The sequence below is a fragment of the Stenella coeruleoalba genome (assembly GCF_951394435.1).
Source record: "Stenella coeruleoalba genome assembly, chromosome: 19".
Classification (NCBI taxonomy): Eukaryota; Metazoa; Chordata; class Mammalia; order Artiodactyla; family Delphinidae; genus Stenella; species Stenella coeruleoalba.
This window is the reverse complement of record NC_137165.1, coordinates 45,396,736-45,424,345: the sequence shown is the minus strand read 5'-3', so window position 1 is coordinate 45,424,345 and position 27,610 is coordinate 45,396,736. Positions and strand designations below refer to the sequence as shown.

Here is a 27,610-nt window from a genome sequence, read left to right as displayed (position 1 = left end):
AAGTGTTGTCAGTCCTGTTAATTTTTGCCTGTCTGAGAACTGAAAATATTTCTGTATCTTGTTTTATTTTGTATTTTCATGATTATTGGTGAGGTTAAATATCTTTTCATATGTTATTGGGCATTTACATTTCCTTTTTCATGAATGATCTATCTGTATATTTGCCTATTTTTCTACTGTCAGTATGTTTTAATCAATGTATGAGGGCTTTTTCTACCTTAGGGATCTTGCAACCATTCTCTCCTAGTGCATCATCTGACTTTTGACTTTCTTAAATGTTCCCTTATTAACATGTTCCCTTATGAAATGTTCCCTTATGAATGAAATTTTGTTTAAAAATTCATTTTTATTTTAGCTCCTTAAGTGTATGGTACTCCCAGGCATGGCTGAGTCCTGAAAGCGACATTCCCAACATATCTTTTTTTAAAAAATTACTTTAAAAATAATTAATTAATTAATTTGGCTGCATTAAGGGGGAAAGCTGCGGGGGGTGGTGGTGGTGGTGTGATGAATTGGGCGATTGGGGTTGACATGTATACACGATGTGTATAAAATTGATGACTAATAAGAACCTGCTGTATAAAAAAAAAGAAAAAAAATTTTCCAATGTAAAAAAAAAGAGTTAACCTTATTTTAGTGTACGGTATGACTTATAAATCTGACTTAAGGTTTTGCAAATAGTCACTCATTTCAACACTATTTTTGACTAGTTCATTCTTTTCCCACTTGTATAAATTGCTACTTTTATCACAAAATAAATCTTCATATATTCATGAAAAAAAAATTGGCTGCATCAGGAGCCAGTTGGCATGGGGGATCTTCATTGCCACATGCGGGATCTTCATTGTGGCATGCAGGATCTTTAGTTGTGGCATGCAAACTCTTAGTTGCAGCATGTGAACTCTTAGTTGCAGCATGTGGGATCTAGTTCCCTCACCAGGGATCAAACCCAAGCCCGCTGCATTGGGAGCACAGAGTCTTAACTGCTGGACCACCAGGGAAGTCCACCAACATATCTTTTTTTTTTTTTTCCAACATATCTTTTTAAAAGTGTTTTTGGAGATAATATTTCTTCATGAGTCAGGATTAAGTCTTTCTATTTACATTTACTTCATTATGCTACTAAAAAGGCTGCTTTCAGCAGTTCCAATAGAAGGGCTTAATGTTTCTCTGAAGAGCGTAATGATGTCTGTGACACTCACCATCAGCTGACAGTTGGGTCATTAGTTCCTCAAATTCCTCATCCTTGAGTCTAATTCCCATGTTTTCCACAAAGGAGTCCAGTTTTTTGATTTTGACCCTTGGTCCTTAGGAAAGAAGGGCATGGAATAAGAACAAGCGTACTGGAAAAAAAAAAAAGAAGAACAAGAGTACTGATGCTTCAGAGTGAAAGATGCTAATCATGATCATGCATCAAAAACCCCCACTGGAGGGTTAAAGCACAAGGGCACAGAGAAACTATAACATATATATATGTCCCTAGATTTAATTTGTCTACTGAAAGTAGGAAAAAATTGAGAAATATAACCATTGAGACAAAGGTAAACAGTAAACAGTATTTATCTTTATGGGGGGTATTAGATCAGTGGGAAGTAGGGGACTTTCACTTTTTTAAAAAATTGAGATATAATTGACATATAACATTAATTTCAGGTGTACAATGTAATTATTCATTATTTGTGTATATTGCAAAATGATCACCACACATAGTTAACCTCCATCACCACACATACACTTTTTTTTTCTTGTGGTGAGAACTTTTAAGATCTACCTTCTTAGCAGCTTTTAAATATAAAATAAGGTATTATTCACCATATTCACCATGCTGTACATCACATCCTCATGACTTGACTTTTACTTCTTTATATCAGTTTTTGTAAGTGGTAGAATCAGATAAGTTTCTTATAGTATTTTGTGTTTTAAAATATTTTTTTCTTATTAAAATTAAAAATATAATTGTCTACATAGAATTAGTATAGAAAGTGAAAATAGGATATCTTCCTTAATGTCTATCCAGGAGACTCTGTTTCTGTTTTCCATGAGAGGTCATTAGAGAGGAATAGGTAACTAATGATTCATGATTAAAATAACCACCAATTTATACAGTTCTAGCCAGAAAACAGTGTTAGAAACTTCCTATGGTCATATACTTTAACTTACATTCTAATTGATTTTTTAAAATTAATTAATTAATTTTTGGCTGCGTTGGGTCTTCGTTGCTGCATGCAGGCTACTCTTTGTTGCAGTGTGCGGGCTTCTCATGCAGTGGCTTCTGCTGTTGCGGAGCACGGGCTCCAGGCCCACGGGGTTCAGCAGCTGTGGCACGTGGGCTTCAGTAGTTGTGCCTCGTGGGCTCTAGAGCACAGGCTCAGTAGTTGTGGCGCACGGCTTAGTTGCTCCGTGGCATGTGGGATCTTCCCGGACCAGGGATTGAACTTGTGTCCCCTGCATCAGCAGGTGATTCTTAATCACTGCGCCACCAGGGAAGTCCTTAACTTATATTCTAAAGGCCAATGTACCCAAAGAAGGATGATAGGTTAGGAGTCATAACAATGGATCAATAAATTGGCAGGAAGCAAACTTGGAATAGTTAAAAGAAAATGCTAAGGATTTTATCTTTTACTTGCTCTTTCACCATGCTTTTCACTCACCTTTGAGGGCTTTCACACCTTTTAGCAATCTATTCTTATATATTTTTCCATCAGCTGTAATGTAAGATACAATAAAGAATAAAGGTTAAATGATGGCAAGGTTAACAAAGACAGCACAAAGACAACATAACATCCATAATTTCAGTGGAAAAAAACCCCTTCAGATTTGTTAGAAGTTATTCTATTTTACCCTCAAGTAAGAATGAAACCAAAGCTGAAGAAAGCTTTCACTGATATAGATCCACCTATTGGTTGAATTTAAAATAGTTTTATTTTCTTGTTTCTTCCTTTTTCCTTACTTCTGTTACTCCCTTGGTTTCCCATTTTGCCTTGGCCATGATTTAGGTTAGGCAGTGCTCCCACAGGATAATTTAGCCTTTATGGTGGGAGATCAGTGAAAGATGTCAGTTTTCAGTACAAAAATGTAAGCAACAAGAACAGAGTTTCTTCTTGTGTGAGAACTGTGTTTTCCAAATAGGATTTATTGGATATACACATATATAATTTCATCAGTTTTCACACACAAGCCCATGACTCCAAGCTTCAAAGAATGTGCTAAATCCTCACCGTGAACTGGCCGTTTTCAGCAGCTCCTCATGCCCCTCAGCAGTGAGCACGAGCCCCACTGTCCTCAGCGCATTGTCCAGATTACTGACATTAACTTTCTCTCCTTTGGAAAAATGGGGATTGTTAACATGTAATAATTTTAGGAATGGAATAATTATTTCAAATTATGAAAAAGATTACCTATGTGGCATCATCTTTAATTAGAAGAGCAAACTGACAATGAAACTTGTTAAACTATGTAGACTAAAAGGACATGTGGGTGGGTAGATTGAGTCAGAAATAGAATTCATACTTTTAATTCAAGCAAAAGAAGAGCTTATATAATTCCAGATACAAGTCAAATGCCATTAACTTTCCTGAACTATTGGGTCTTCTGACACAGTAATAGTATTTCCTAGCTACCCCACAAAAACTTCACCTTGCGATTGGACAGTGTTGACCTATATTTTGGTTGTTTAAACAATGGTGAAGTGGAAAACATCATTGGTAAAAACGCCACAGAATATAGGTCCATTCAGGAAAAATCCCAAATCAAACAGTAAGATTATAAAACAAACATTTAACCATTATATTTGGAGGGAGTCAACTTAGCATGTTAGTAATAGCCCAAACAGAAAACTACCATTTAAAAACATCTTTAAAAAAAAGCATTAAGGCCTTAGTTAATAATGAATTCCCTTTCACCACAGCTTCTTACTCACCTGTGAAAGCTTTTGCATCATCCATTGCCACATCCAAATCAACCATTTTATTCTCTGTAAGAAAAGACAATTCAGGCACAGAAAAAATTATTAGACTTAGAGAAAAATGATATGAAACATTTAAGTTGTAAAGAGAAAAATGATATGAAACATTTAAGTTGTAATATAAAGTGTTGGAATTCAGCTATTTTTCATGATTTTCTTTAGTAACTCTTTTAACTCAAAATAAGCAAGAAACAGGAAAGAAGATCAAAATGTTATTTAAAGGGGGCTTCCCTGGTGGCGCAGTGATTGAGAACCTGCCTGCTAATGCAGGGGACACGGGTTTGAGCCCTGGTCTGGGAGGATCCCACATGCCGCGGAGCAACTAAGCCCGTGAGCCACAACTACTGAGCCTGCGCGTCTGGAGCCTGTGCTCAGCAACAAGAGAGGCCGTGATAGTGAGAGGCCCGCACACTGTGATGAAGAGTGGCCCCCACTTGCCACAACTAGAGAAAGCCCTCGCACAGAAATGAAGACCCAACACAGCCCCAAATGAATAAGTAAATAAATTAATTAATTAAAAAAATGTTATTTAAAGTGAGCATCCACTTAATTAATATCACTTTCTGTATAGTATCAACTGACCCTTAAAGTAAAGATGAAGCAAGTTTAAAAGCAGTGCCTTCTAATAGGCCTCTCCCTTTCTTCACACCCAATAATGGGAACATATTTCAATAGACAAGATAGAATTTGAAAGTCATTTATTTACATAAGCATCTGACCCTTAAACCTTAACAGTATGCTATCTTCCCACTCTCTAAATTTTGCTTATGTTCTCCACTGCCACTCCCCAGGACTGTAAACTATTTGAGAGCAGGGATCATGCCTTATTTTTCTTTATACTACCAGGTATAACTTTTCCACTCTATAGTTCAGTGTTTTGCATATAGTTTGTGCTAGCTAAATGAATGAATTTCAGTGGTACAGAAATAGTCACACTGTTGGATTAGAAAAAATTATTTTGTTTTTGAATCAAGGATTCTAAAAATACTTTATCGGTAACAATATCTTTTCCTGTAGGAAGCATTTTGAGGACCCCTAGCTAATATGTGGGGACCATGATTCCCAGCATTATTAAACCCAGGGAGAGTGAAGTTTTAAACTACAAGCTAGGCCAAAACTGTTTTCTACATTAAGGCCAGATACAGGTAAGAGTAGCACAAAAGATGGTTCACTTTGATTGGCATATACTGGCTCTGCTGAAAGATGTGCTGTCTGGCTTTCTGATGGAAGCTTATTTTTCATCAGGTTTTTATTCAAAGCCACTGGATCTGCATTTGAATCCAATAAGGAAATCTTAGACTGGGGCTCATCCCTTAGTAATTTCTTCCTAATGAATTATCCTAACTTTGCCTCTTTGACATTTTTATCAAGCTTAATTGGTCTTATTGGGTCATTAATGAAACCTTATCTTATTAAAAAAAAGGTATACATGGGAGGGAGAGAAGGAGGGAAGGAAGATGTATGAAGCAAATATGGCAAAATGATAATACTTTTTAACTCTAGCCAGTGTTTGTTATATTGTCCTCTATTTTATATATGTTTGAAATATTTCATAAGTTTTTCAAAGAGATTAAAAAAGAAGTGTACTTTCAGAAGCCCTCACATAGAAACCTAAGATCCCCCCTAGGTACAGTGGTATCTGAAATACCTACCATCAGCTGGCAGATGGGTCAGTAAGTCTTCATAGTCCTCTTTCTCAAGCTGAATTTCCATGTTCTCCATTAGCGTGTCTAGGTTATTGACACTGACTTTTTTCCCTTAGGAAAGAAGAGGATATACATAAGAAATACAAGCAGGTCCAAGAAGTGGAAGATGCTCTCTTTGAGTATGCATTCACCCTAAATGAAGAGGGAAACAGTGGCCATTTAAGTGAACCCAGAGAGTTAGCGTTGCAGTCAAGAAGAGAAAATGCTCTCTCAACACTGTGCTGTAGCTTTTAACTGAAGTAATCATGGATGAAAAAGAATTAGACAAGTATGATGAATTGTGATAAAGATAATCAACCTAAATGAAATCAAAATTTTAAACTTGCTACATATTACTAACAATGACTTCTTCAAATGTAGTTATACCCAAAGAAGAACAACAAGGCATAAATTCAGTATCAGTAAACCAGTAGAATATTGAAGTAGCAAGATTCTAATCAGAAATTTTAAAAAGCAAATGCAAAGCACCTACAATAAATTTTAGGTGCTGTTCTCATGATTCTTACCTTTGAGAGGCTTCACGCTATCCAGCAATCTTTTCTTATATACCTTTCCATCTCCTGGAAGATATGGTAAAATTCAAGTCAAAAGAAAAAGGATAAGAAACTCTATCATTTTATGAGACATTTTATACAATTCATCTAGAAATTTATTGTATCTCACCTTCAAATTATAACAAGAGGTAAGGACTGTTCTCAATGTGGTCAATCTAGCCTCTATTTGGAACACCTGGCAGTAGCTGATGCAGGCTACACACTCACACTCACACACATCTTTCTTCTCATTCTTCTCTCCTTTAACTGCACTTTGACTCCTTTGCCTTTTTCTTTTTTCCTTGCCTATGCTCTAGGCCCATGAGGTATTCCCATAAGTATATGTTTATATCTAATGGTAGATCCTATAAAGTGGTGATATTAAAGATAGATATCAACCCAAACAGTAACACAAAGTAATACTGAAATGAGAAAAAAAATTGTTTTCTAAACAAAATCTTTTCATAAACGGAGGTGAAATTCAACAGAGACAGAGAACAAGGGACACCTACCAGCCTAACCCAACCCCACAGGTGCTATCTGTCCCCAGAGTCCGCCATTCTGTGGTAGGAGTGTCTGCAGAGTTGACATAACCCTCAGCACCTGGCATGTGCCTGCAGTCGTCTCCATTACAGTCCATCTGCTTCTTTCTGTGTCTCTATCCTGCTCTCTCAAAGCCAATATTCTAAGAATGCTGCATTTCTCACAACTGGCCCCTTGAGAGCAATCTGGGGACAATGCTAGACATAGTGAGTGGCCACAGCCTCAGGTGTATGTGGGGAGGATTCAAATAGGCATTGAGCATTTGCCGCCCAGGGTGCTAATTCTGCCACCAGGGGCGCTAGCCCCCTTAGTGATGTGTAGGCTCTCAATTGCCTGGGGAACAATTAGGGACAGGAACTATTGGGGCAGGAGACAGAATATCTACGTGTCGGGGTCTCTGAGATTGGGCAGGAGGTACAGGTGAAGCACAGGTTGGCCTCTAGGGTCTTTGTGGGCGAGCCTACGCAGGTGCCCAGGAGGTAAAACTTTTGAGGAACTGACTGGTGGGGCCACTGACCAATCAGAATGGATATTGACAATATAAGCACATGGTCCTAGAGGTCCTCTGCTCTTAGGTGTTTACAATTTAGTTGCTGGATTGTGGGGAGATGGGAGGGCTACTGGGGGAGGGACTGAGGATGTGGGGTGCATTCAGGGGGCTACAGAAGAATTTAGCTGTGTAGCTGCTAAAATAAAAAAAAAAGTTTATCCATTGGCTGAATAGAAAAGAGAGAAGTTTCTCACTTCTAAATGAAAACACAAGTAACAATAACAGTTTCTTATGTCTGAACTGCATTTTTCTTAGGGGGTTTCTTAGGGCACTGGACAATTCTCACCCAGAAGCCCACAGTACCACATTTCCCTGAGCACCATGATGGTATGTTAACTACTCACTAGAGATTGGCAGAGTTTTTGACAGCATCAACTGTTCTTTTTCGGTAAGCTCGAGTCCCATGTTTCCCAGCACATTTTTAAAGTCACTGGCTTCAACTTTTCTCCTTTGAATAGATGGGAATTGTTTCAGGTGATAATATTAAGAGATCTAATTATTCTAAATTATGAAAAACTAAATCCAGTACGTTATTTTTTAACTGCAGGATGAAGTTTAAATATATGAGCTGACTTCACTTACATAGAGTTATTGTGAAATTCAGTACTTGAAAAGGTTTTTTAATTCAAATAAGAAGGTAACATTTTTATCCTGTGTATGGGTCGATATGGCATGGAGTAACAGGGGGGCAGTATAACTACCCAATGACTTATGATGGTAAGTAGAATCTACGTAATTCTACAGGCAAGTAATATCTCTGTAACTACTTCATAACCTGAATTATAGAACTGACTGTTCATAGAGATCATATTTCCTGATGCAAAAACTTCATGTTGAGATTGATTGCGGTCACCTATATTTTGATTCTTTAAACACTAGAGAAATGAGAGCACATTACTGGTCAAAATATTAGACAAGTTAATACTCCTTTTGGAGAGTGCCCAAACTTTCCCTAAATCTCTAATCATCTAAACTGCTGTCAATAAGACAAAATTACCAATAAATAGGTAAAAGAACAGAGTGAACTTACTAATGATGACTGGAGGGAGTAAACTACTGCTTTAAGAAGATAATCCTCTATAAAGCATCAAAATCTCAATTTTATAACATCTTATACAAATTCTCACTCACCTGTAAAAGTGCTGCATCCATGAACACATCCAAGTCAACCTTTTCATCTTCTGTAAGAAAATTCAGAATTTAGACTCAGGTGAAGATAATAAGATTTGAAAAATTAAATACACGAAGGGAAAAGAGAGTCTCTGCAGTCAATAAGTGGTTTGGGCAAACTGGACCACTTTCTTAAACCATATACCAAAATAAATGCAAAATGGATTAAAGACTTAAGTATAAGGCCTGAAACCATGAAACACAGGCAGTAAGCTCTTTGACATTGGTCTTAGAAATTTTTTTTTTGGATCTGTGTCCTTAGGCAAGGGAAACAAAAGCGAAAATATTAAAATGGAACTACATAAAACTGAAATGGTTTTGTACAGCAAAAGAAACCATCAACAAAATGAAAAGGCAACCTACTGAATGGGAGAAGATATTTGCAAATGATATATCAGTAAGGGGTTGATATCCAAAATATATAAAGAGGGACTTCCCTGGTGGTCCAGTGGTTAAAACTCCACGCTCCCAATGCAGGGGGCACGGGTTCGATCCCTGGGTGGGGAACTAAGGTCCTGCAAACCACCCGGTGCAGCCAAAAATAAATAAATAAATAAAAATAATCAATAAATAAAAAGTATGGGCTATTTGTTGAAAAAAAACAGTTACATTAAAAAAACAAAACCCCCCAAAATATATAAAGAACTCATACAACTCGATATAAAAAAAAACCTGATTAAAAAATGGGCAGAGGACCTGAATAGACATTTTTCCAAAGAAGACATACACACAGCCAGCAGGCACACGAAAAGATGTTCAACATCTCTAATTATCAGGGAAATGCAAATCAAAACCACACTGAGATACCACCTCACACTTGTCAGAAAAACTATTATCAAAAAGACTAGAAATAACAAGTGTCCGCCAGGATGTAGGGAAAGGGGAACACTCGTGCCTATTGGTGGGAATGTAAATTGGTGCAGCTACTATGAAAAACAGTATGGAAGGTCCTCAAAAAGTTAAAAATAGGGCTTCCCTGGTGGCGCAGTGGTTGAGAGTCCGCCTGCCGATGCAGGGTACACGGGTTCGTGCCCCGGTCCGGGAAGATCCCACATGCCACGGAGTGGCTGGGCGCGTGAGCCATGGCCGCTGAGCCTGCGCGTCCGGAGCCTGTGCTCTGCAACGGGAGAGGCCACAACAGTGAGAGGCCCGCGTACAGCCAAAAAAAAAAAAAAAGTTATGAAAGGGTTGAAAAAATCAGAAATAATGTCATTTTTTGAAAAACTGCTTACCTCTTACTAAGGCAAAGGCCCCAAGGGCCTAGAACAGTGCCTGACACATCATAGGCATTCAATTAAAGTTTTTCTTTCTTTTTTTTAACATCTTTAAGAATGAAAGAATGAAAGGTACTGGGGAGAGGGATGGGGGAGGGGCACTGTAGGGGTGGGGGGAAAGGGTTTTTGTGGGATTATATGAAATCATGTGTGTGAAACTTCTGAAAATTGTAAAGCACCACAGAATTTAAAGAAACTTTCATTAAGTAAACAAAAGAAAGAAAAAAGAATGAAGGTACTACTAATTTGGAAAAACCCAGATTCATTGACTTGTGTAAATTTTCCATCTTTACTACTTCCTCAAGGGGGCAAGTGTCCCTCAAAATTTCCTGATAAAATTTTCTCAGTTCTACTAGCATGAGAACAGTCTTACATATGCCAAATTTAATTAGTCCAGTTGGTAACTTCACTATCCATCTTCTTAAGTTCACTAATTCTGTAGTCCATGGCAGTATAGCACAGTGGTTAAGAGATAGTTTCTGGAGCCAGATTGCCTGTCCACCACTTACTAGCTTTCTGACTTTAGGTAAGCTACTTGTTTTCTCTGTGCCTTAGTTTCCTGATATGTAAATTTAGGGTTAAAATGGCACTTACCTTATAGAGTTGTTTGGAAGATTAAATAAGATTATATATGTAAAGTGCTTAGAACAGTGCCTTGCACATGTCAGGACTATATAAGTGTTGGTCATTGCTATCTAATGCTGGATTAGCAGTAGGGACACTGGATCATATGATTTTGTGAGTTCTTAATGCTCTGAAATCTGCAAAATCTCTAGTCTAATAAATCCTCCACATTCTTTAAAAAAAAAAAACCCAAAACCCAAAGATTACAGTCTTCAGTATTCTCGTTAGACCTTGGCATTTCCTATGGAGAGTGACACTTGCCATCTATATTGGGTAGCATTCTTGGTGATCCTTCTCAAGTGATAGCTATTTGGTTTCAGCTATGCTGAAGGCCTCACTCTTCTTTTTCTTCTTTTCATATACATCCTATCTTTAGTCTTTCCAGCCCTGATACTGGCCTCATGTGCAAAGTTTTGCTAAGGGGTATATTGATATTCAAAACTCTCACCATCAACTGGTAGGTGGTCCTTCAATTCCTGGATTTCTTTCTCCTTGAGGTCAATTCCCATGTTTTTAATGACAGTGTCCACCTTATCTAAAGATACCTTTGTCCCTTAGGAAAGAAAGGGGTAGATATGAGAAATATTTGTAATGATGTAAAGAGTGGGTCATTGTAGCTCATGCCTAGGCATCAATACTGTATAGAGAATAAAGAGCAAAGAACAAACTGTTCAAGTAAATATGGTTTGGTGTCTAAGTCAGGAATACCTAACCCTGATCTCTGGGACTTGGAAAACTTTTAAGAGACGAAAGTGAGGGGTTAGAGGTATGTGGTAAGTCATGGCAAAGACTAAAATCAACGTTTATAAGTATGTCTGCATAGTAGGATTTGAAACTTGCTAAATTAATGGAGAACTATCCATCCAATCCATGGATTTACACTATCATAATCCTATACATTTAATAACATATGTTTCTAGGTGCTATCTCCGGAAATTGACTGAAAGGGGCCCAGTAATCTGAATGCTAAATTCCGCCCCCCCTCCCAGTGACTCTGATGTACAACTTTATTTGGGAACCACTGCTTTTGGGCTTACTGTAGTTAAACAATTTTTGGTGACTGTAGAGTACCTAAAGCTTATAAAGAATAAATACTGAATAACTGGGACACCGGGATTAATCATCTGAAATATGTGAAATAGAAAGTTTTTGAAAACAAGAACAAAGCTCCATGACCTCAGTTTTAACTGCCTTTTCATCATACTTCTCACTCACCTTTAAAAGACTGCAATTCTTTCATCAATCTGTTCATATACACCTTTCTTTTGGCTGCAAGAAAGGGAAAAATTCAAGTCTCAGACAGCAGTGCAGATATTTTAAAATAGAATAAAACATGCATAATTTTAGAAACATAAAGACTTAAATGTTTTATTCTAGACATTTATATTATTTCACTTAAAAGAATAAAACTCAGGAACAGAAACAGCTCTCAATTTGGTGAAATCATTTTGGTGGGGAAGGGGTGCATGAAAGATTCCTTAAATAGGGAGTATTAGTCACCTAAGTCCGTATACTCAAGTTTCCTTGAAGGCCACTGTGACTGTTTACCCCACTGTGATATTTTTAATGCTCACCATCAACTGGAAGATTGTTCAGTAATTCCATGCCTTTATCTTCTGTGAGCTCTATCCCCATATTTTGCAGAAAAATTTCCAGGTCACTAGTATCAACCTTCTCACCTTTAAAAAGTAAAACATGGTAATGGTTGAAAATTTGAAGAATGATGATTCTTTATTATTAAAAAAATGTCTCCATGGCATTTGTTGATTAAGCAATGAAGTAAACCTGGCAAGAATGCAAGCTATTGCTAAGATGTAATCTTGAGCTTTTTGGCGAAAACAATGATGATCAAAGTTAGGCTGTGAGTCAGTAGATGGAAACATTCATCAGAGTGAGAGAATACATCAATAAGGAAAACACTGCTATTACAATATAATTCTGTGCACACATTAAAATCTTGGTTTTTTTAGAGTCTGCTTAATCACATATCATAGAACTACGCCGGGCTTTTCTCCAGGACCTTCTTTCTTAACCCAGCCTGGCTCTCTGTCACATCTCAAAGATTTCGTGGCCTTGTCGTCCTCTGTTCTTAGCAGCTACCACCACCCAGTATATTTTTGGGCAGTTAGAAAGTTAGATGCAGTCTTCCAAGCTCGCCTCTTTTTTTGTGTCCCAGGAAAACGAGCACATAGAGATTTTTTATTTTTAGTGTTTTAATGTAAAGTGGTAGAGTGAAATAGACAGGGATCACCAAACTATCACAAGCATGGGTAAGGCATAAAGCTAACAAATTTGTTTGGTAACTAATTTGTTTTTTGGTTCCTGGTTATGAGGGTAGAAAGCCCCACTTACCCTTGCCCCCTGCAACTGTTTCCCCATCTGCTTGTAGGATGGCTATGTGTAAACTTTCCTTTACATGGCTCTTCTCTTTAGTGTGAAGATACAGTTTAGCAACAAAACAACAAAATGGTAATTGTGTGAGGTGAAGGATGTGTCAACTAACCTTATTGTGGTAAAAATACATGTATCAAATCATCACAGTGTATACCTTAACCTTAAACAATGTTATATATCAACTACAGCTCAATAAACCTAGGGGAAAAAAAAAGAGATGCAGTTTAGGCAGACAATTTGGACATCCTAATCATTTCCAGTTCCTGCAAAAGAAAACTCTGCAGTGCTACTATTGGTAGGAGAATATCTGGGGAGTTAGCGAGCTTCTGCACAAGGGCCTGGGAGGAAATGTCCACAAGGGTTGTTTTCCCCAAGCTGCTTCAGAACACTTTTGTGAAGCCTTGGACCACAGGAGTCCTAATATTCCCCTGTAACCAGACAAAGGAATGGTTCTTCAGACACAAAGAGCACCTTACCAGTCTGCTAACTTGATCAGGCTTTTGACAGACATGGGTCTTCTGCCTCAAGGTTATTATTCTAACCATATCTTTTATTTGTATCATTTCCACTCTCTAAAATGTAAGCACCTCAAAAATTTCTATGCTCTCTCTAATCTATTCTGTGTTTTACTACTCAAAATTTTCTTTCCATTGATAGCTTTCTTTTCCACCCTTCCTATAGTGCCCTCTTGGACTCTTTGAATTTCTCTGTATCATCAGTCTCCTTGAAGACTCTTACCTTCTTTCTTAACTGAACTTTGCCTCCTCCTAATCGACTTTTCTATTATTTTTTTTAAATTTAAAATTTTTATTTATTTATTTATTTTTAGAGAAAGCTACTCATTATTCTATATTCCATTGCCTTAGGCTTGGCATTCTCCTAGATTCCAATTGCTGCTTTCCAACAATACTCAAACCTCTCCTCTTTTGAGATTTATGGCTTTCTTTTTATTGTCACTTATTGACTTGGTCATTTCAGGAGTTTGTCCTATTACTCACAGTCTTCCTCTGCACTGAAACTCCTGGCAGCATTACAGGGAATTCCCATCTTTTTTTTTTTTTTTTTTTTTGCGGTACACGGGCCTCTCACTGTTGTGGCCTCTCCCGTTGCGGAGCACAGGCTCCAGACGCACAGGCTCAGTGGACATGGCTCACGGGCCCAGCTGCTCCGCGGCATGTGGGATCTTCCTGGACAGGGGCATGAACCCGTGTCCCCTGCATCAGCAGGCGGACTCTCAACCACTGTGCCACTAGAGAAGCCCTATTTTAATAACTTTTTATTTTATTTTTCTTTCTTTCTTTTTTTTCTTCCTTTTCTTCTGAGCTGTGTGGCTGAGAGGGTCATGGTGCTCCGGCCGGCTGTCAGGCCTGAGCCTCTGAGGTGAGAGAGCCGAATTCAGGACATTGGACCACCAGAGACCAACTGGCCCCACGTAATATCAATCGGTGAGAGCTCTCCCAGAGATCTCTGTCTCAACACTAAGACCCAGCTCTACTCAACAACCAGCACGCTCCAGTGCAGGACACTCCATGCCAAACAACTAGCAAGACAGGAACACAAACCCACCCAATAGCAGAGAGGCTGCCTAAAATCATAATAAGGTAAAGGACACGCCAAAACATATCACCAGACGTGGTCCTGCTCACCAAAAAGACAAGATCCAGACTCATCCAGCAGAACACAGGCACCAGTCCCCTCCACCAGGAAGCCTACACAACCTACTGAACCAACATTACCCACTGGGGGCAGACACCAAAAACAATGGGAACTACGACCCTGCAGCCTGAAAAAAGCAGACCCCAAACACAGTAAGTTAAGCAAAGTGAGAAGACAGAGAAATACACAGCAGATGAATAAGCAAGGTAAAAACCCAGACCAAACAAATGAAGAGGAAATAGGCAGTTTACTTGAAAAAGAATTCAGAGAAATGGTAGTAAAGATGATCCAAAATCTTGGAAATAGAATGGAGAAAACACAAGAAAAGTTTAATAAGGACCTAGAAGAACTAAAGAGCAAACAAACATTGATGAACAACACAATAAATGATATTAAAAATTCTCTAGAAGGAATCAATAGCAGAATAACTGAGGCAGAAGAACGGATAAGTGACCTGGAAGATAAAATAGTGGAAATAACTACCATAGAGCAGAATAAAGAAAAAAGAATGAAAAGAATTGAAGACAGCCTCAGAGACCTCTGGGACAACATTAAATGCACCAACATTCAAATTATAGGGGTCCCAAAAGAAGAAGAGAAAAAGAAAGGGACTGAGAAAATATTTGAAGAGATTATAGTTGAAAATTTCCTTAATATGGGAAAGGAAATAGTGAATCAAGTCCAGGAAGCACAGAGAGTCCCCTACAGGATAAATCCAAGGAGAAACAAGCCAAGACATATTAATCAAACTATCAAAAATTAAACACAAAGAAAAAAATATTAAAAGCAGCAAGGGAAAAGCAACAAATAACATACAAGGGAATCCCCATAAGGTTAACAGCTGATCTTTCAGCAGAAACTTTGCAAGCCAGGAGGGAGTAGCAGGACATATTTAAAGTCATGAAAGAGAATAACCTACAACCAGGATTACTCTACCCAGCAAGGATCTCATTCAGATTCGATGGAGAAATTAAAATTTTTACAGACAAGCAAAAGCTAAGAGAATTCAGCACCACCACACCAGCTTTACAACAAATGCTAAAGGAACTTCTCTATGCAGCAACACAAGAGAAGGAAAAGACCTACAATAACAAACCCAAAACAATTAAGAAAACGGTAACAGGAACATACATATCGATAATTACCTTAAATGTAAATGGATTAAATGTTCCAACCAAAAGACATAGACTGGCTGAATGGATACAAAAACAAGACCCATATATATGCTGTCTACAAGAGACCGACTTCAGACCTAGGGACACATACAGACTGAAAGTGAGGGGATGGAAAAAGATATTCCATGCAAATGGAAATCAAAAGAAACCTGGAGTAGCAATTCTCATATCAGATAAAATAGACTTTAAAATAAAGACTGACGAGACAAAGGACACTACATAATGATCAAAGGATCAATCCAAGAGAAGATATAACAATTGTAAATATTTATGCACCCAACATACGAGCACCTCAACACATAAGGCAAATGCTAACAGCCATAAAAGGGGAAATCAACAATAACACAATAGCAGTAGGGGACTTTAACACCTCACTTTCACCAGTGGACAGAACAACAAAAATGAAAATAAATAAGGAAACACAAGCTTTAAATGACACATTAAACAAGATGGACTTAATTGATATTTATAGGATATTCCATCTAAAAACAACAGAATACACTTTCTTCTCAAGTACTCCTGGAACATTCTCCAGGATAGATTTGTGATTTGGGTCACAAATCAAGCCTTGGTAAATTTAAGAAAATTGAAATCGTATCAAGTGTCTTTTCCGACCACAACACTATAAGTCTAGATATTAATTACAGCAAAAAAACTGCAAAAAATACAAACACATGGAGGCTAAACAATACACTACTAAATAACCAAGAGATCACTGAAGAAATCAAAGAGGAAATCAAAAAATACCTAGAAACAAATGACAATTAAGACAGGATGGCCCGAAACCTATGGGATGCAGCAAAAGCAGTTCTAAGAGGGAAGTTTACAGGAATACAATCTTACCTCAAGAAACAAGAAAAATCTCAAATAAACAACCTAACCTTACACCTAAAGCAATTAGAGAAAAAGAACAAAAAAAACCCAAAGTTAGTAGAAGGAAAGAAATCATAAAGGTTGGATCAGAAATAAATGAAAAAGAAATGCAGGAAATGATAGCAAAGATCAATAAAACTAAAAGCTGGTTCTTTGAGAAGATAAAATTGATAAACCATTAGCCAGACTCATCACGAAAAAAAGGGAGAAGACTCAAATCAACAGAATTAGAAATGAAAAAGGAGAAGTAACAACTGACACTGCAGAAATACGAAGGATCATGAGAGATTACTACAAGCAACTACATGCCAATAAAATGGACAACCTGGAAGAAATGGACAAATTCTTAGAAAAGCACAATCTTCCGAGACTGAACCAGGAAGAAATAGAAAATAGAAACAGACCAATCACAAGCACTGAAATTGAAACTGTGATTAAAAATCTTCTAACAAACAAAAGCCCAGGACCAGATGGCTTCACAGCCGAATTCTATCAAACATTTAGAGAAGAGCTAACACTCATCCTTCTCAAACTCTTCCAAAATATAGCAGAGGGAGGAATACTCCCAAACTCATTCTATGAGGCCACCATCACTCCGATACCAAAACCAGACAAAGATGTCACAAAAAAGAAAAATACAGGCTAATATCACTGATGAACATAGATGCAAAAATCCTCAACAAAATACTAGCAAACAGAATCCAACAGCACATTAAAAGGATCATACGCCATGATCAAGTGGGGTTTATCCCAGGAATGCAAGAATTCTTCAATATATGCAAATCAATCAATGTGATACACCATATTAACAAACTGAAGGAGAAAAACCATATGATCATCTCAATAGATGCAGAAAAAGCTTTCGACAAAATTCAACACCTATTTATGATAAAAACTCTCCAGAAAGTAGGCATAGAGGGAACTTACATCAACATAATACAGGCCATATATGACAAACCCACAGCCAACATCATTCTCAATGGTGAAAAACTGAAACCATTTCCTCTAAGATCAGGAACAAGACAAGGCTGCCCACTCTCACCACTATTATTCAACATAGTTTTGGAAGTGTTAGCCACAGCAATCAGAGAAGAAAAAGAAATAAAAGGAATTCAAATCATAAGAGAAGAAGTAAAACTGACTCAAAATAACTCAAAATTGAGTTATTTGTAGTGAGGTGAATGGACCTAGAATCTGTCATACAGAGTGAAGTAAGTCACAAAGAGAAAAGTAAATACCATATGCTAACACATATATATGGACTCTAAAAAAAAAATGGTTCTGAAGAACGTAGGGGCAGGATAGGAATAAAGAGGCAGATGTAGAGAATGGACTTAAGGACACCGGGAGGGGGAAGGGTAAGCTGGGACGAAGTGAGAGAGTGGCATGGTCATATATACACTATCAAATGTAAAATAGATAGCTAGTGGGAAGCAGCTGCATAGCACAGGGAGATCAGCACGGTGCTTTGTGTCTACCTAGAGGGGTGCGATAGGGAGGGTGGGAGGGAGATGCAAGAGGGAAGGGATATGGGGATATAAGTATACGTATTGCTGATTCACTTTGTTACACAGCAGAAACTAACACAACAATGTAAAGCAATTATACTCCAATAAAGATGTTAAAAAAAAGTTAATGAATATGAAATGTGAAGATGTAAAAACAAAGAATAGCTATCTGTTGGGTCAGGAAACTGGTAATAATTTAGACTACAAACCAGCCACATAGCAGAGTCACTGAGCTCCCAGTTCCCTGAAGATATTGATAAAGGCCTAACACATATTCCTCAGTTGTTTTTACAGGAAGCAGGCACCCCTCAGATGAAAACTGCAATGCAAGCACATAGAACCCAAACCAATTAAAGCCAGAGGATTGGTGTTGCCTGAAACTTTACCTTGATACCGACCAATCCGAGATTGTGCACAAGCCATTCACACACCCTGCAGCCCCCTCCCCCACACTGATTGTAAAACCTTTGTCTCCTAACCAACAACTTGGAGATGGTCCTAGGACATTGGTCCACCATCTTCCCAGGTTGCTGGCCTCCCAAATAAAACAACTTTTCCTTTTCCACCAACACTTGTCTCTTGAGTATTGGCCTTTCAATCAGCAAGAAGCCAAACTTGCTGGCCTCATCCAGTTACAGTCAATACATATTTGATCAGTGTAGAGTAATAATATATTAGATATTAATATTTTTCTATAGGACAAACAATCTGAGCTTTCTTTATATTTCCTAAATGTATATATTGGCATATCAATCAAATACAAGATACAAGGACAAATAAAGATTGACAGAAGATAAAACCATATATCTTTTAATTTTAGTATTTGGAATACTCACCATCAACTGTTGCTAATTTCAGTGCAGCTAGGAATTCGTCTTTTTTTAAATTACTTTTCAAACTAGACAGAGTATTCCACAGGTCAGGAGCACTCATCTTCTCTTTGCTAAGGTTGTGGAGGTTTTCAATAGCATCAGGCAATACTAAAGGGTACATAAAACACAAGTTTTACAACATACTTGTCCAAGAAGTTAATACAGCAAACTATTATCTGGAATAGTTAGGAATTGAGATTTTTATGGTTAAGAAGAATAACAAATACAGTATAAATTAATTGCCAATTTTCAAATATTAAAGCAGAATAAAATAACACAAAATTAAGTATATCTTTGAAGATTCTAAAATATTTCAAGAACTTATAATGTCTGCACCCCTAAATAATCATTATAAAGAATAACTTTCATTGAACTATAGATTTACAAAAGGCTGAATTCACAAACATGTCCAACTGATAAAACCATGAATTAAATAGCTTTTGCTATTCCCCAAAAAATTCTTTCCTGGATAACTACTTCCTCTTTAATATACCACTGCAGACCATGGAAGGAAATTTTGTTTGATTAAAATTTCAATAGAAAACCTTTGGAAAGTTTTAACAGGGGAGTGAAGTTATCATATTACAAAAGTATAAAAGATCACTCTGTTGCAATGTAGACAATGAACTTTCTGAAGATCAAGCAGTTAGGAAGCTATTGTAGTAGCTCACACACAAAAAAATGATAGTGGTTTCAACAAGGGTGAAAGTGATAGAGATAAGGAGAAGTGGACAAATACAGGATACATTTTGAGCATGAAGCTGAGAGTATTTAATGACGAATTGAATAACAGTCTAAGGGGGCGGGGGCCATGAAGAACTTATAGGTTTGAGACCTGAGCAACTGGGTGGAGAGTGGTATCAACAGCTGATATAGGGAAGACCAGGGAAAGAATAAGAATTCTTTTTCATACACATTAAGTTTGAGATAAATAAATAGGGTGTCAAAGGGATACAGATATTATTTTAAAGCAATAAGATCACTCAGGAAAAGCCTTAGAGAATGGGACTCAGAATGGAATCTGGGATCACAGTAATATTTAAAAGTCATCCAGAAAAGAAGCAGCCAGCAAACAAGACCAAAAAGGAAGGGGTATATATACAATGGGATATCATTTAGCCACGAGAAAGAAGGAAATTCTGCCATTTGCGGACTTGAGGGTATTACTTTAAGTGAGATAAGTCAGACAGAGAAAGACAAATACTATAAGATCTCACTTATATGTGGAATCTAAAAAAAGCAGAACTCATAGAAACAGAGAATAGAATGGTGGTTACCAGGGGTTGGGGAGTGGGGGAACTGGGGAGATGTTGGTCAAAAGATACTAACTTGCAATTAGAAGATTAATGAGCCCTGGGGATCTAATGCACAGCATTGTGATTATAGTTAATACTATATTATACACTTGAAAGTTGCTAAGAGACTAAATCTTAAATGTTCTCACCACAAAAAAGAAATAATATTTATGTGATGTGATGGAGGTGTTAGTTAAACACTACGGTGGTAATCATACTGCAATGTATAAGTGTATCAAATCAACAGATTGCACACCTTAAACTTACACAATGTCAACTATATCTCTTTTTTTTTTTTAAAGGAAGAGCCAATAAGATGAGAGGGACATTAGGAGACTACAGTGTCACAGAAGACAGAAGAAGAGAAATTTTTAAGAAGAAACATATTAAAACCTCCTAGAGGTAAACAAGATGAAGACAGAAAATTGACCATTGGATTTAACAAGATGAGATTTAACTTTTCGTAAAAAGCTAGTATGAAGTGGCAAGGTCAAAAACCTGAATGAGTGCTTTTAAAGAGAGAACTGGCAATATGGTAGACTGAGAATAGCCAGATTCCCCTTCAACCTCAAAAATAAAACATATTCTAACACTAAATTAAGAATATCAATAAATATAATATTTGCTGGTGCTTACGCAAGCAACACATCAGGAACAGTCCAGTTCTTTGAGGGTGGCCACTCTACCACAGCTCACCCCCAATACACCCTGAGAGTCCACACAGGCCCCGCCTGCCCTGTGGTGTGGCTCCACAACAGGGTGGGGGCAGTGGAGGCTGGGGGCAGTGATTGGATGTGAAGGACAAAGTAGACTTGCACCCAATACTGCATCTGAGTGGAGTGACGGAAACAATTGCTGGCCCCTGCACAGGTAGCATATTGGAGATACCTCAGACCTCTGTCTGAGATCGATACAAGCCGAGAACCTGCATGGACTCCACTTGCTTCAGCTCTCCTCCCCTTTCAGGCAAGGGTCCCGGAGCAGGAAGAAGGGAAAGCACACACTTAAAGGGAACAGAGCCAGGCCTGGCCCAACCCTCAGGGCTTCTGCTTCAGCAACTTGGGATCAAACCCCGCCCTGATAGGGCAGAGATGGCCACTGAGCAGAGAAGTCCTACCTCACACCTCACTCCATCTCTAGCCCCTCCATCTCTAGCCCCACCCCTACCAGGTGATAGCTGCCAGCACACTCTGAGAAAAGATGTGACCTGTGTCCATGCCAAATCCAGCTCTCCCACCAAAGGTATTGTGCACACCCTGTCTGTATAGGGATGCCCCCACATAAGAAAACCCCTTCAAGACCACAGTAGGTAACTGTTTTACCTAAACAGAGGCAGAGAAAGTTAAGCAAAATGAAAAGGCAGAGGAATTGCTCTCAATTGAAAGAGCCAAAGAAAACCCCTGAAAAAAATTAATAATGAAACAAATAAACAATTTACCAGATAAAGAATTCAAAGCATTGGTAATAAAAATGTTAACTGAATTAGGGACAAGAATAGATGAACAGTGAAAATTTTAACAAGGAACTAGAAAATATAAAAAAGACTTAATCAGAAATGAAGAATTCAATAGTTGAAATAAAAAAAATACTAGAAGGAATGATTGGCAGACTAAAGTGATACAGAAGAATACCACCTGGAAAAAACTGTAATAGCAGCTGTAAGTACAATAAACAGTTGAGAGATAAACATGAAGATGCAAAATATGACATCAAAAACACAAAATGTGGGGGAGGTGAGTAAAAACTGTAGACCTTTTAGAATGTGTTTGAACTTAAATGACTACCAGTTTAAAACAACCCAATCAAAAATTGGGCAGAAGCCCTGGATAGAGGTTTTTCCAAAGAAGACATACAGATGGCTAAAAGGCACGTGAAAAGAAGCTCAACATCACTAATTATTAAAGAAATGCAAATCAAAACCACAGTGAGATATCACCTCACACCTGTCAGAATGGCTATCATCAAAAAGTCCACAAATAACAAATATCGGCAAGGATACAGAGAAATGGGAACCCTTGTACACTGTTGGTGGGGATGTAATTTGTTGCAGCCACTGAGGAAAACAGCATGGAGGTTCCTAAAAAAGCTAAAATAGAACTACCATATGTCCAGCAATTTCACTCCTAGGTATATATTTGGAAAAACAGAAAACACTAATTTCAATATATAGATGCACCCCAATGTTCATAGCAGCACTATTCACAATAGCCAAGATATGGAAGCAACCTAAGTGTCCATCAACAAATAAATGGATAAAGAGGAAACAGTATGTGTGTACACACACACACACACACACACACACACACACACACAATGGAATATTACTCAGCCATAAAAAAGAACAAATTTCTGCCATTTGCAGCAATTTGGATGGATCTAGAGAATATGATGCTTAGTGAAATAAATCAGACAGAGAAAAACAAATACTGTATGAAATTACTTTTGTGTGGAATCTGAAAAAATAAAACAAATGAATGTATACAGAAGAACAAAACCAGACTCACAGTTATAGAAAACAAACTAGTGGTTATCAGTGGGGAGAGGCTAGAGGGAAGAGGGGATGGGACAAGACAGCTGTATGGGATTAAGAGATACAAACTAGTATGTATAAAATAGATAAGCAACAAAGATATATTGTATAGCACAAGGAATTATAGCCATTATCTTGTAAACTACAAAAAATAAAAGTAAGTAAATAATAAAAACCAAGATAAAAGAATAAAAACTAAAATTCTATGACAGCCACATGGAATGATCAAGTGGCTTATGTAAAATCTGAATGAGTACACAATGTAAAAATATATGTCCAGTCATTGGATGTGCTTGAAATGGTTTTATTAAAATTATTTTCTATTGGCATTTACTTTAATTAAAAAAGTACTTGAAGAAAAAGAGTGAGAAAGGAAATATAACTACAGATATGAATAAGATATTATACAACCCTGTGCTAATAAAATTTTTTATCTCCATGAAACTGAAATTCCTAGGAAAAGTGCCTGACAATGCAAATAATCCTTGCATCCAATTAATCAATTGTGTTTCCTTGTATAGGAGACAAATTAAATTGATATATAAGGTAAAAATAGCTGTTACTTAAAGTGCACTATTACCTAATATGTGGCACAAAACAACGCATTCCTACTTTTAGCCCCAATCTTCAAAGTACTAATTTCACTCCAATATACATATATGACCTTACATTTTTTTACAGTGAGCTTCTTAGTGACAAAGACTGTCTTCTTCACCTTAGCACTCTCACAGCTTAACATATAATCTGGTACATAGTAATGGCTCAATAAATGTTATTGAAAAAAGTGGAAGATGAAAAAAAATATGAATAGCTGAAACCAGAAATTCTGCATTATAGTACTCAGCTATGGTCACTAGATGGCATCACTTTCCCAAAGTAAGAAAACATTTTAAACCTTCCCAAAATATGAATTTCATATATGTGGTTCTAGCTCTTTATAATAAAGTATGAGGTTGAACAGTAAGATTATGATAGCTTTTAATTCATCTGCATGTGGAAGTTCTAGATTTAGGAATCAGTAATGGAGAAGATTAAGATCAAACATAGCACGAAGCCAGGCATTTATTTGCCTGACGATCTTTAGGATGGCTAGCTCTTTTAATACATTATACTCTTCTAAAATCTGTCAAACCATTTAGTCCACAAAAAGCACAAGATACGATGTTCTAACATAATTTTTCAGAGAAGCGTTCCGTGTTGCTCATCATAGTATCAATGAATTCTTTAAAATTCACTTTTTTTGTTTCTGAAGGGAAAAGAACACATTTTCTTCAGTATCTTCAAGTATTAAATTATTATGATAAATACTGAATTATATAAAATAAGTTATATATTCAGGGAGATAACATAATTATATCCAACAGCTAATACTAACCACTAAAGATATATGGGTATAAGGGGGAAAAGCAATTCAATTTACAGGCAAAAGCTAAACCCTGAAAATACCAAGAAAATTTGTCAAAATCCTTCTAGCCACAAGTGTACAACATTTTTAACTTTAAACTTATCTTGTCTTGGTCTTGCAACAACTCAGTAAAATATGTAGGTAAATATAAAGCAGAAACTAACACACCATTGTAAAGCAATTATACTCCAATAAAGATGTTAAAAAAAAACACTACAATGAGATATCTCACACCAGTCAGAATGGCCATCATCAAAATAAAAAAATGTAGGTAAAGAATTAGTATGTTATTTTACATGTTCTAAAAAAACACATACGTGATATGATTTTTTTTTCTACGTTCACAGTAGGAAATGCAAGATCAAGAATTAGAAGCGAGCTCTCTTGACTCTCTGTTTCTTCTACATCAGGCTAACATTCACATTGATATCTTTAGTATACTGTTGAAACCATTAAACATCTTAATAGTCATTTTATACCTGGACAATGGCTTTCCTTGATTATGTATAACTCTTCATAATATCCCAATGTTAGAATGGATAAAATATTTCTAAGAATTTTCTAAGGCCAGATATAAGGGTTTTATATAAATATAATGAGCTTTTGATAACCCTAGTCCTTTGCTTACCCCACTGAGAAAAAAAAATTCTAATGCACTGTAAAAAATACAGCACAGTATACTTCCTATTCCCAATATTAAAAATCTTTGAGCGTTTACTTCAAAGAGCACCAAATCACTTTGTATTCTTAGCCAAATTTCTGGAGACAAAAAAAAAAAAGAGAACTTGAAAAATTCTGGGGGAATTATAGAGTTAGTTAAGATTTACATTCCCTAACAGGAACATATAACTTTCTAAATATTTGCAACATATATTCGTTATGAAGCATGATTATACACCAAACCACTGGGAAGCCACCACCCAGCTGAAGAAGATTATTAATACCATTGCCTCTGTGCTTTTCCCATTCCATTATCCTGCTTCCCCCACAAAGAGAATATTACTGAATTTTTAAAATTTACCAATCTTTTGCTCTTTTACATATAATTTGTAACTGGATAAATAAATTATTTTAAATTTTGTTTTCAAGCTTTTGTTACACTATAGCGATCTGAGACTTGCTTTTTTCATTCAATATTATATATCCAACAATCATCCATATGCTATATTGCTATATTCATTTTCACTCATGTGTACACCATTAATATTCCATTATACAACAAAGGTATATACCACAATTTATACATTCTGTCACTGATCATGTTGTTTCTTTTTTTGTTGTTATTAAGATCAGTGTTGCCATGAACATTCTTGAATATGTCTCCTTGTAAATCAGTGCAAGAGATTTCCTTGAATTTATAGCTAAAAATGGATTTTTCTAAGCCACAGGGATATGAAAACCTTACAAAATACTACGTTTTTCAAAGTTGTTTTATCACTTTCACCATATTTACCAACACTTAGATTAGCAGACAGCTTAATTTTTACCAGTTTAGTGCGTATAAAAAGTTATCTCACTGTGACCTAAATTTTGCATTTCCCTGATTACTAATGATATTGAGAAGCTTTTCATATGATTATTAGCAATTTGTGTTTCTTCACCTGGAAATGACTGTTCTTGAAATTTAGCCATTTTTCTATTCGGTTGTTAATTTATAGGGGTTCCCTATATATTCTCTACAACAATCCTTTGCTGTTATAAGTGTTGCAAATAATCTTTACTCAGTTTGTGGCTTGTTCTCCTTGTATTATGTTTTAGTAAAGAGAAGTTCTTAATTTTATGTAACCAAATTTATCAATCTTTTCTCTTCTGCTTAGTGATTTTGTATTTTTTTAAAAATCCCTCCTAACTCTAAGTCAGAAAAATTTTCTTCTTTTTTCCCTAAAACTTTTACTGTTCACATCTGGAAATTATTACTGAATAATGGTATATAGATAAGGATCCAATTCCATTTTTTTCATTTGAATAATTATTCCAGCACCATTTATTAAGTGGTGCTTCTTTTCCCTGCTGTGATCTAACACCTCATTATATATGTTGCCATATATGTATGTAGATAGATTTGGAAGTTCCTTATCTTGTCCTATTGGCCAATTTCTCTATCCCTGTGCCATTCTCACACTGTTTAAATTACTATAGCTTTATAACGAGACTTGACATCCAGGAAAGCTGGTCTCCTTCAACACCACACACACACACACACACACACACACACACACACACACACACCCCTACTCTTTATTACGAAAAATTGTAAATATATACAAAATAGAAAGTATATGGTGGACTTCCCTGGTGGCGCAGTGGTTAAGAATCCACCTGCCAATGCAGGGGACACGGGTTCGAGTCCTGGTCTGGGAAGATCCCACATGCCACGGAGCAACTAAGTCCATGTGCCACAACTACTGAGCCTGTGCTCTAGAGCCTGCATACCACAACTACTGAGGCCATGTGCCACAACTACTGAAGCCCATGCGCCTAGAGCCTGTGCTCCACAACAAGAGAAACCACCACAATGAGAAGCCCATGCACTGCAACAAAGAGTAGCCCCTGCTCGCCACAACTAGAGAAAGCCTGCGTGCAGCAATGAAGACCCAACACAGCCAAAAAAATAAATTAATTAATTTTTAAAAAAGAAAGTATATGGCAATGCACACTCATGTACTCTCCCTAGTTGCAAATATTATCAACTTATGGCCATTATTATTTCATCTATAACTTCACCCACCCCTCTACCTTACTCTCACCCTTTCTCTTTAGGAAAGTTGCTGCTATGTTCTACGGGCACCTAAAAAAATTGGTACCTTTATTGTGAATTGTCAGCTTTGACATAATAAACAGTCCTTCTTTGTCCCACTTAATACCTTTTGTCCTAACTTCTGTCAATCAGAAAGCAAAATCACAAACCCTACTTTCTTTTTGTTTGCATTTTTGCCTAGGAAAAAAAGGTTTGAAAAGACTATTAAGACTGCTTATTTCTGGACAATGAGATTTTGAGTGTCTTGCTGTACTTTTGAGTATTTTTGTACTTTTCAGTATTGGCTTAATTTTAATGGACTCTTTTTCTAACAAAGATTATAAAGTCATCATTCTGAGGAAAAGAATAGCAAACTGATCCTCTTTTCACATGCATCAACCCAATTTTCCTGAAAATATATCACTTACCGCCAGCTTCAGTCAACTCTGTGATCTTCTGAAATTCTGGCTTAGAAAGGTAAACTCCAAAATTTTGAAGACAAGTATTCAGATCCCCATAATCAATATTTTCATCTTTATCAATAGCTTTGATGACATCAGTCAATGCTGAAAATAAAGCAGTATGCTAATAAGCATTAAATATAAGTCAAAAGCAAAACAATAGTAAGATGAATTTTAGTTCTAACACACTAACAAAATATTAAAAACTTCAGAAATGTTATATGTGAGAAGCATTACCAGAATCTTTAATAATATGAAAATTAAGGGCTTCCCTGGTGGCGCAGTGGATAAGAATCTGCCTGCAAATGCAGGGGACACAGGTTCGATCCCTGGTCCAGGA

General features: G+C 36.9%; 1 protein-coding gene across 5 annotated transcripts; it reads right to left on the bottom strand.

Annotated features, from left to right (window-relative positions):
• Positions 1–1,311: 1,311 nt before the first annotated feature.
• EFCAB13 (EF-hand calcium binding domain 13) lies at positions 1,312–27,600 on the bottom strand. 5 transcript variants are annotated; one of them, XM_079904571.1, is made up of 8 exons: positions 27,238–27,600; positions 18,807–18,950; positions 11,939–12,043; positions 11,580–11,633; positions 10,813–10,917; positions 8,428–8,474; positions 6,177–6,230; positions 5,631–5,721 (listed from the first exon to the last, which is right to left on the bottom strand). In XM_079904571.1, exons 2-7 carry the CDS (start codon positions 18,901–18,903, stop codon positions 6,189–6,191), a joined length of 450 nt encoding a protein of 149 aa, XP_079760697.1. In that variant the 5' UTR covers positions 18,904–18,950; positions 27,238–27,600; the 3' UTR covers positions 5,631–5,721; positions 6,177–6,188. The 5 variants fall into 5 exon arrangements, with proteins under 5 accessions (XP_079760701.1, XP_079760697.1, XP_079760698.1 ...); XM_079904572.1 differs by lacking the exon at positions 5,631–5,721 and adding an exon at positions 7,641–7,744 and having other exon boundaries at positions 6,207–6,230; positions 8,428–8,477; XM_079904574.1 differs by lacking the exon at positions 5,631–5,721 and adding an exon at positions 7,641–7,744 and having other exon boundaries at positions 6,207–6,230.
• Between the last annotated feature and the right edge of the window lie 10 nt (positions 27,601–27,610).

What these genes read in the sequence shown, in the direction of transcription:
- EFCAB13 (XM_079904571.1), bottom strand. Translation starts at nt 18,903, where the DNA reads ATGAGTGCTCCTGACCTGTGGAATACTCTGTCTAGTTTGAAAAGTAAT. An exon ending in GAAATTAGCAACAGTTGATG is followed by an intron (nt 12,044 to 18,806) that starts GTGAGTATTCCA and finishes TACTTTTTAAAG; the next exon opens with GTGAGAAGGTTGATACTAGT. An exon ending in TGGATGCAGCACTTTTACAG is followed by an intron (nt 6,231 to 8,427) that starts GTGAGTGAGAAT and finishes CATATCTTCCAG; the next exon opens with GAGATGGAAAGGTATATAAG.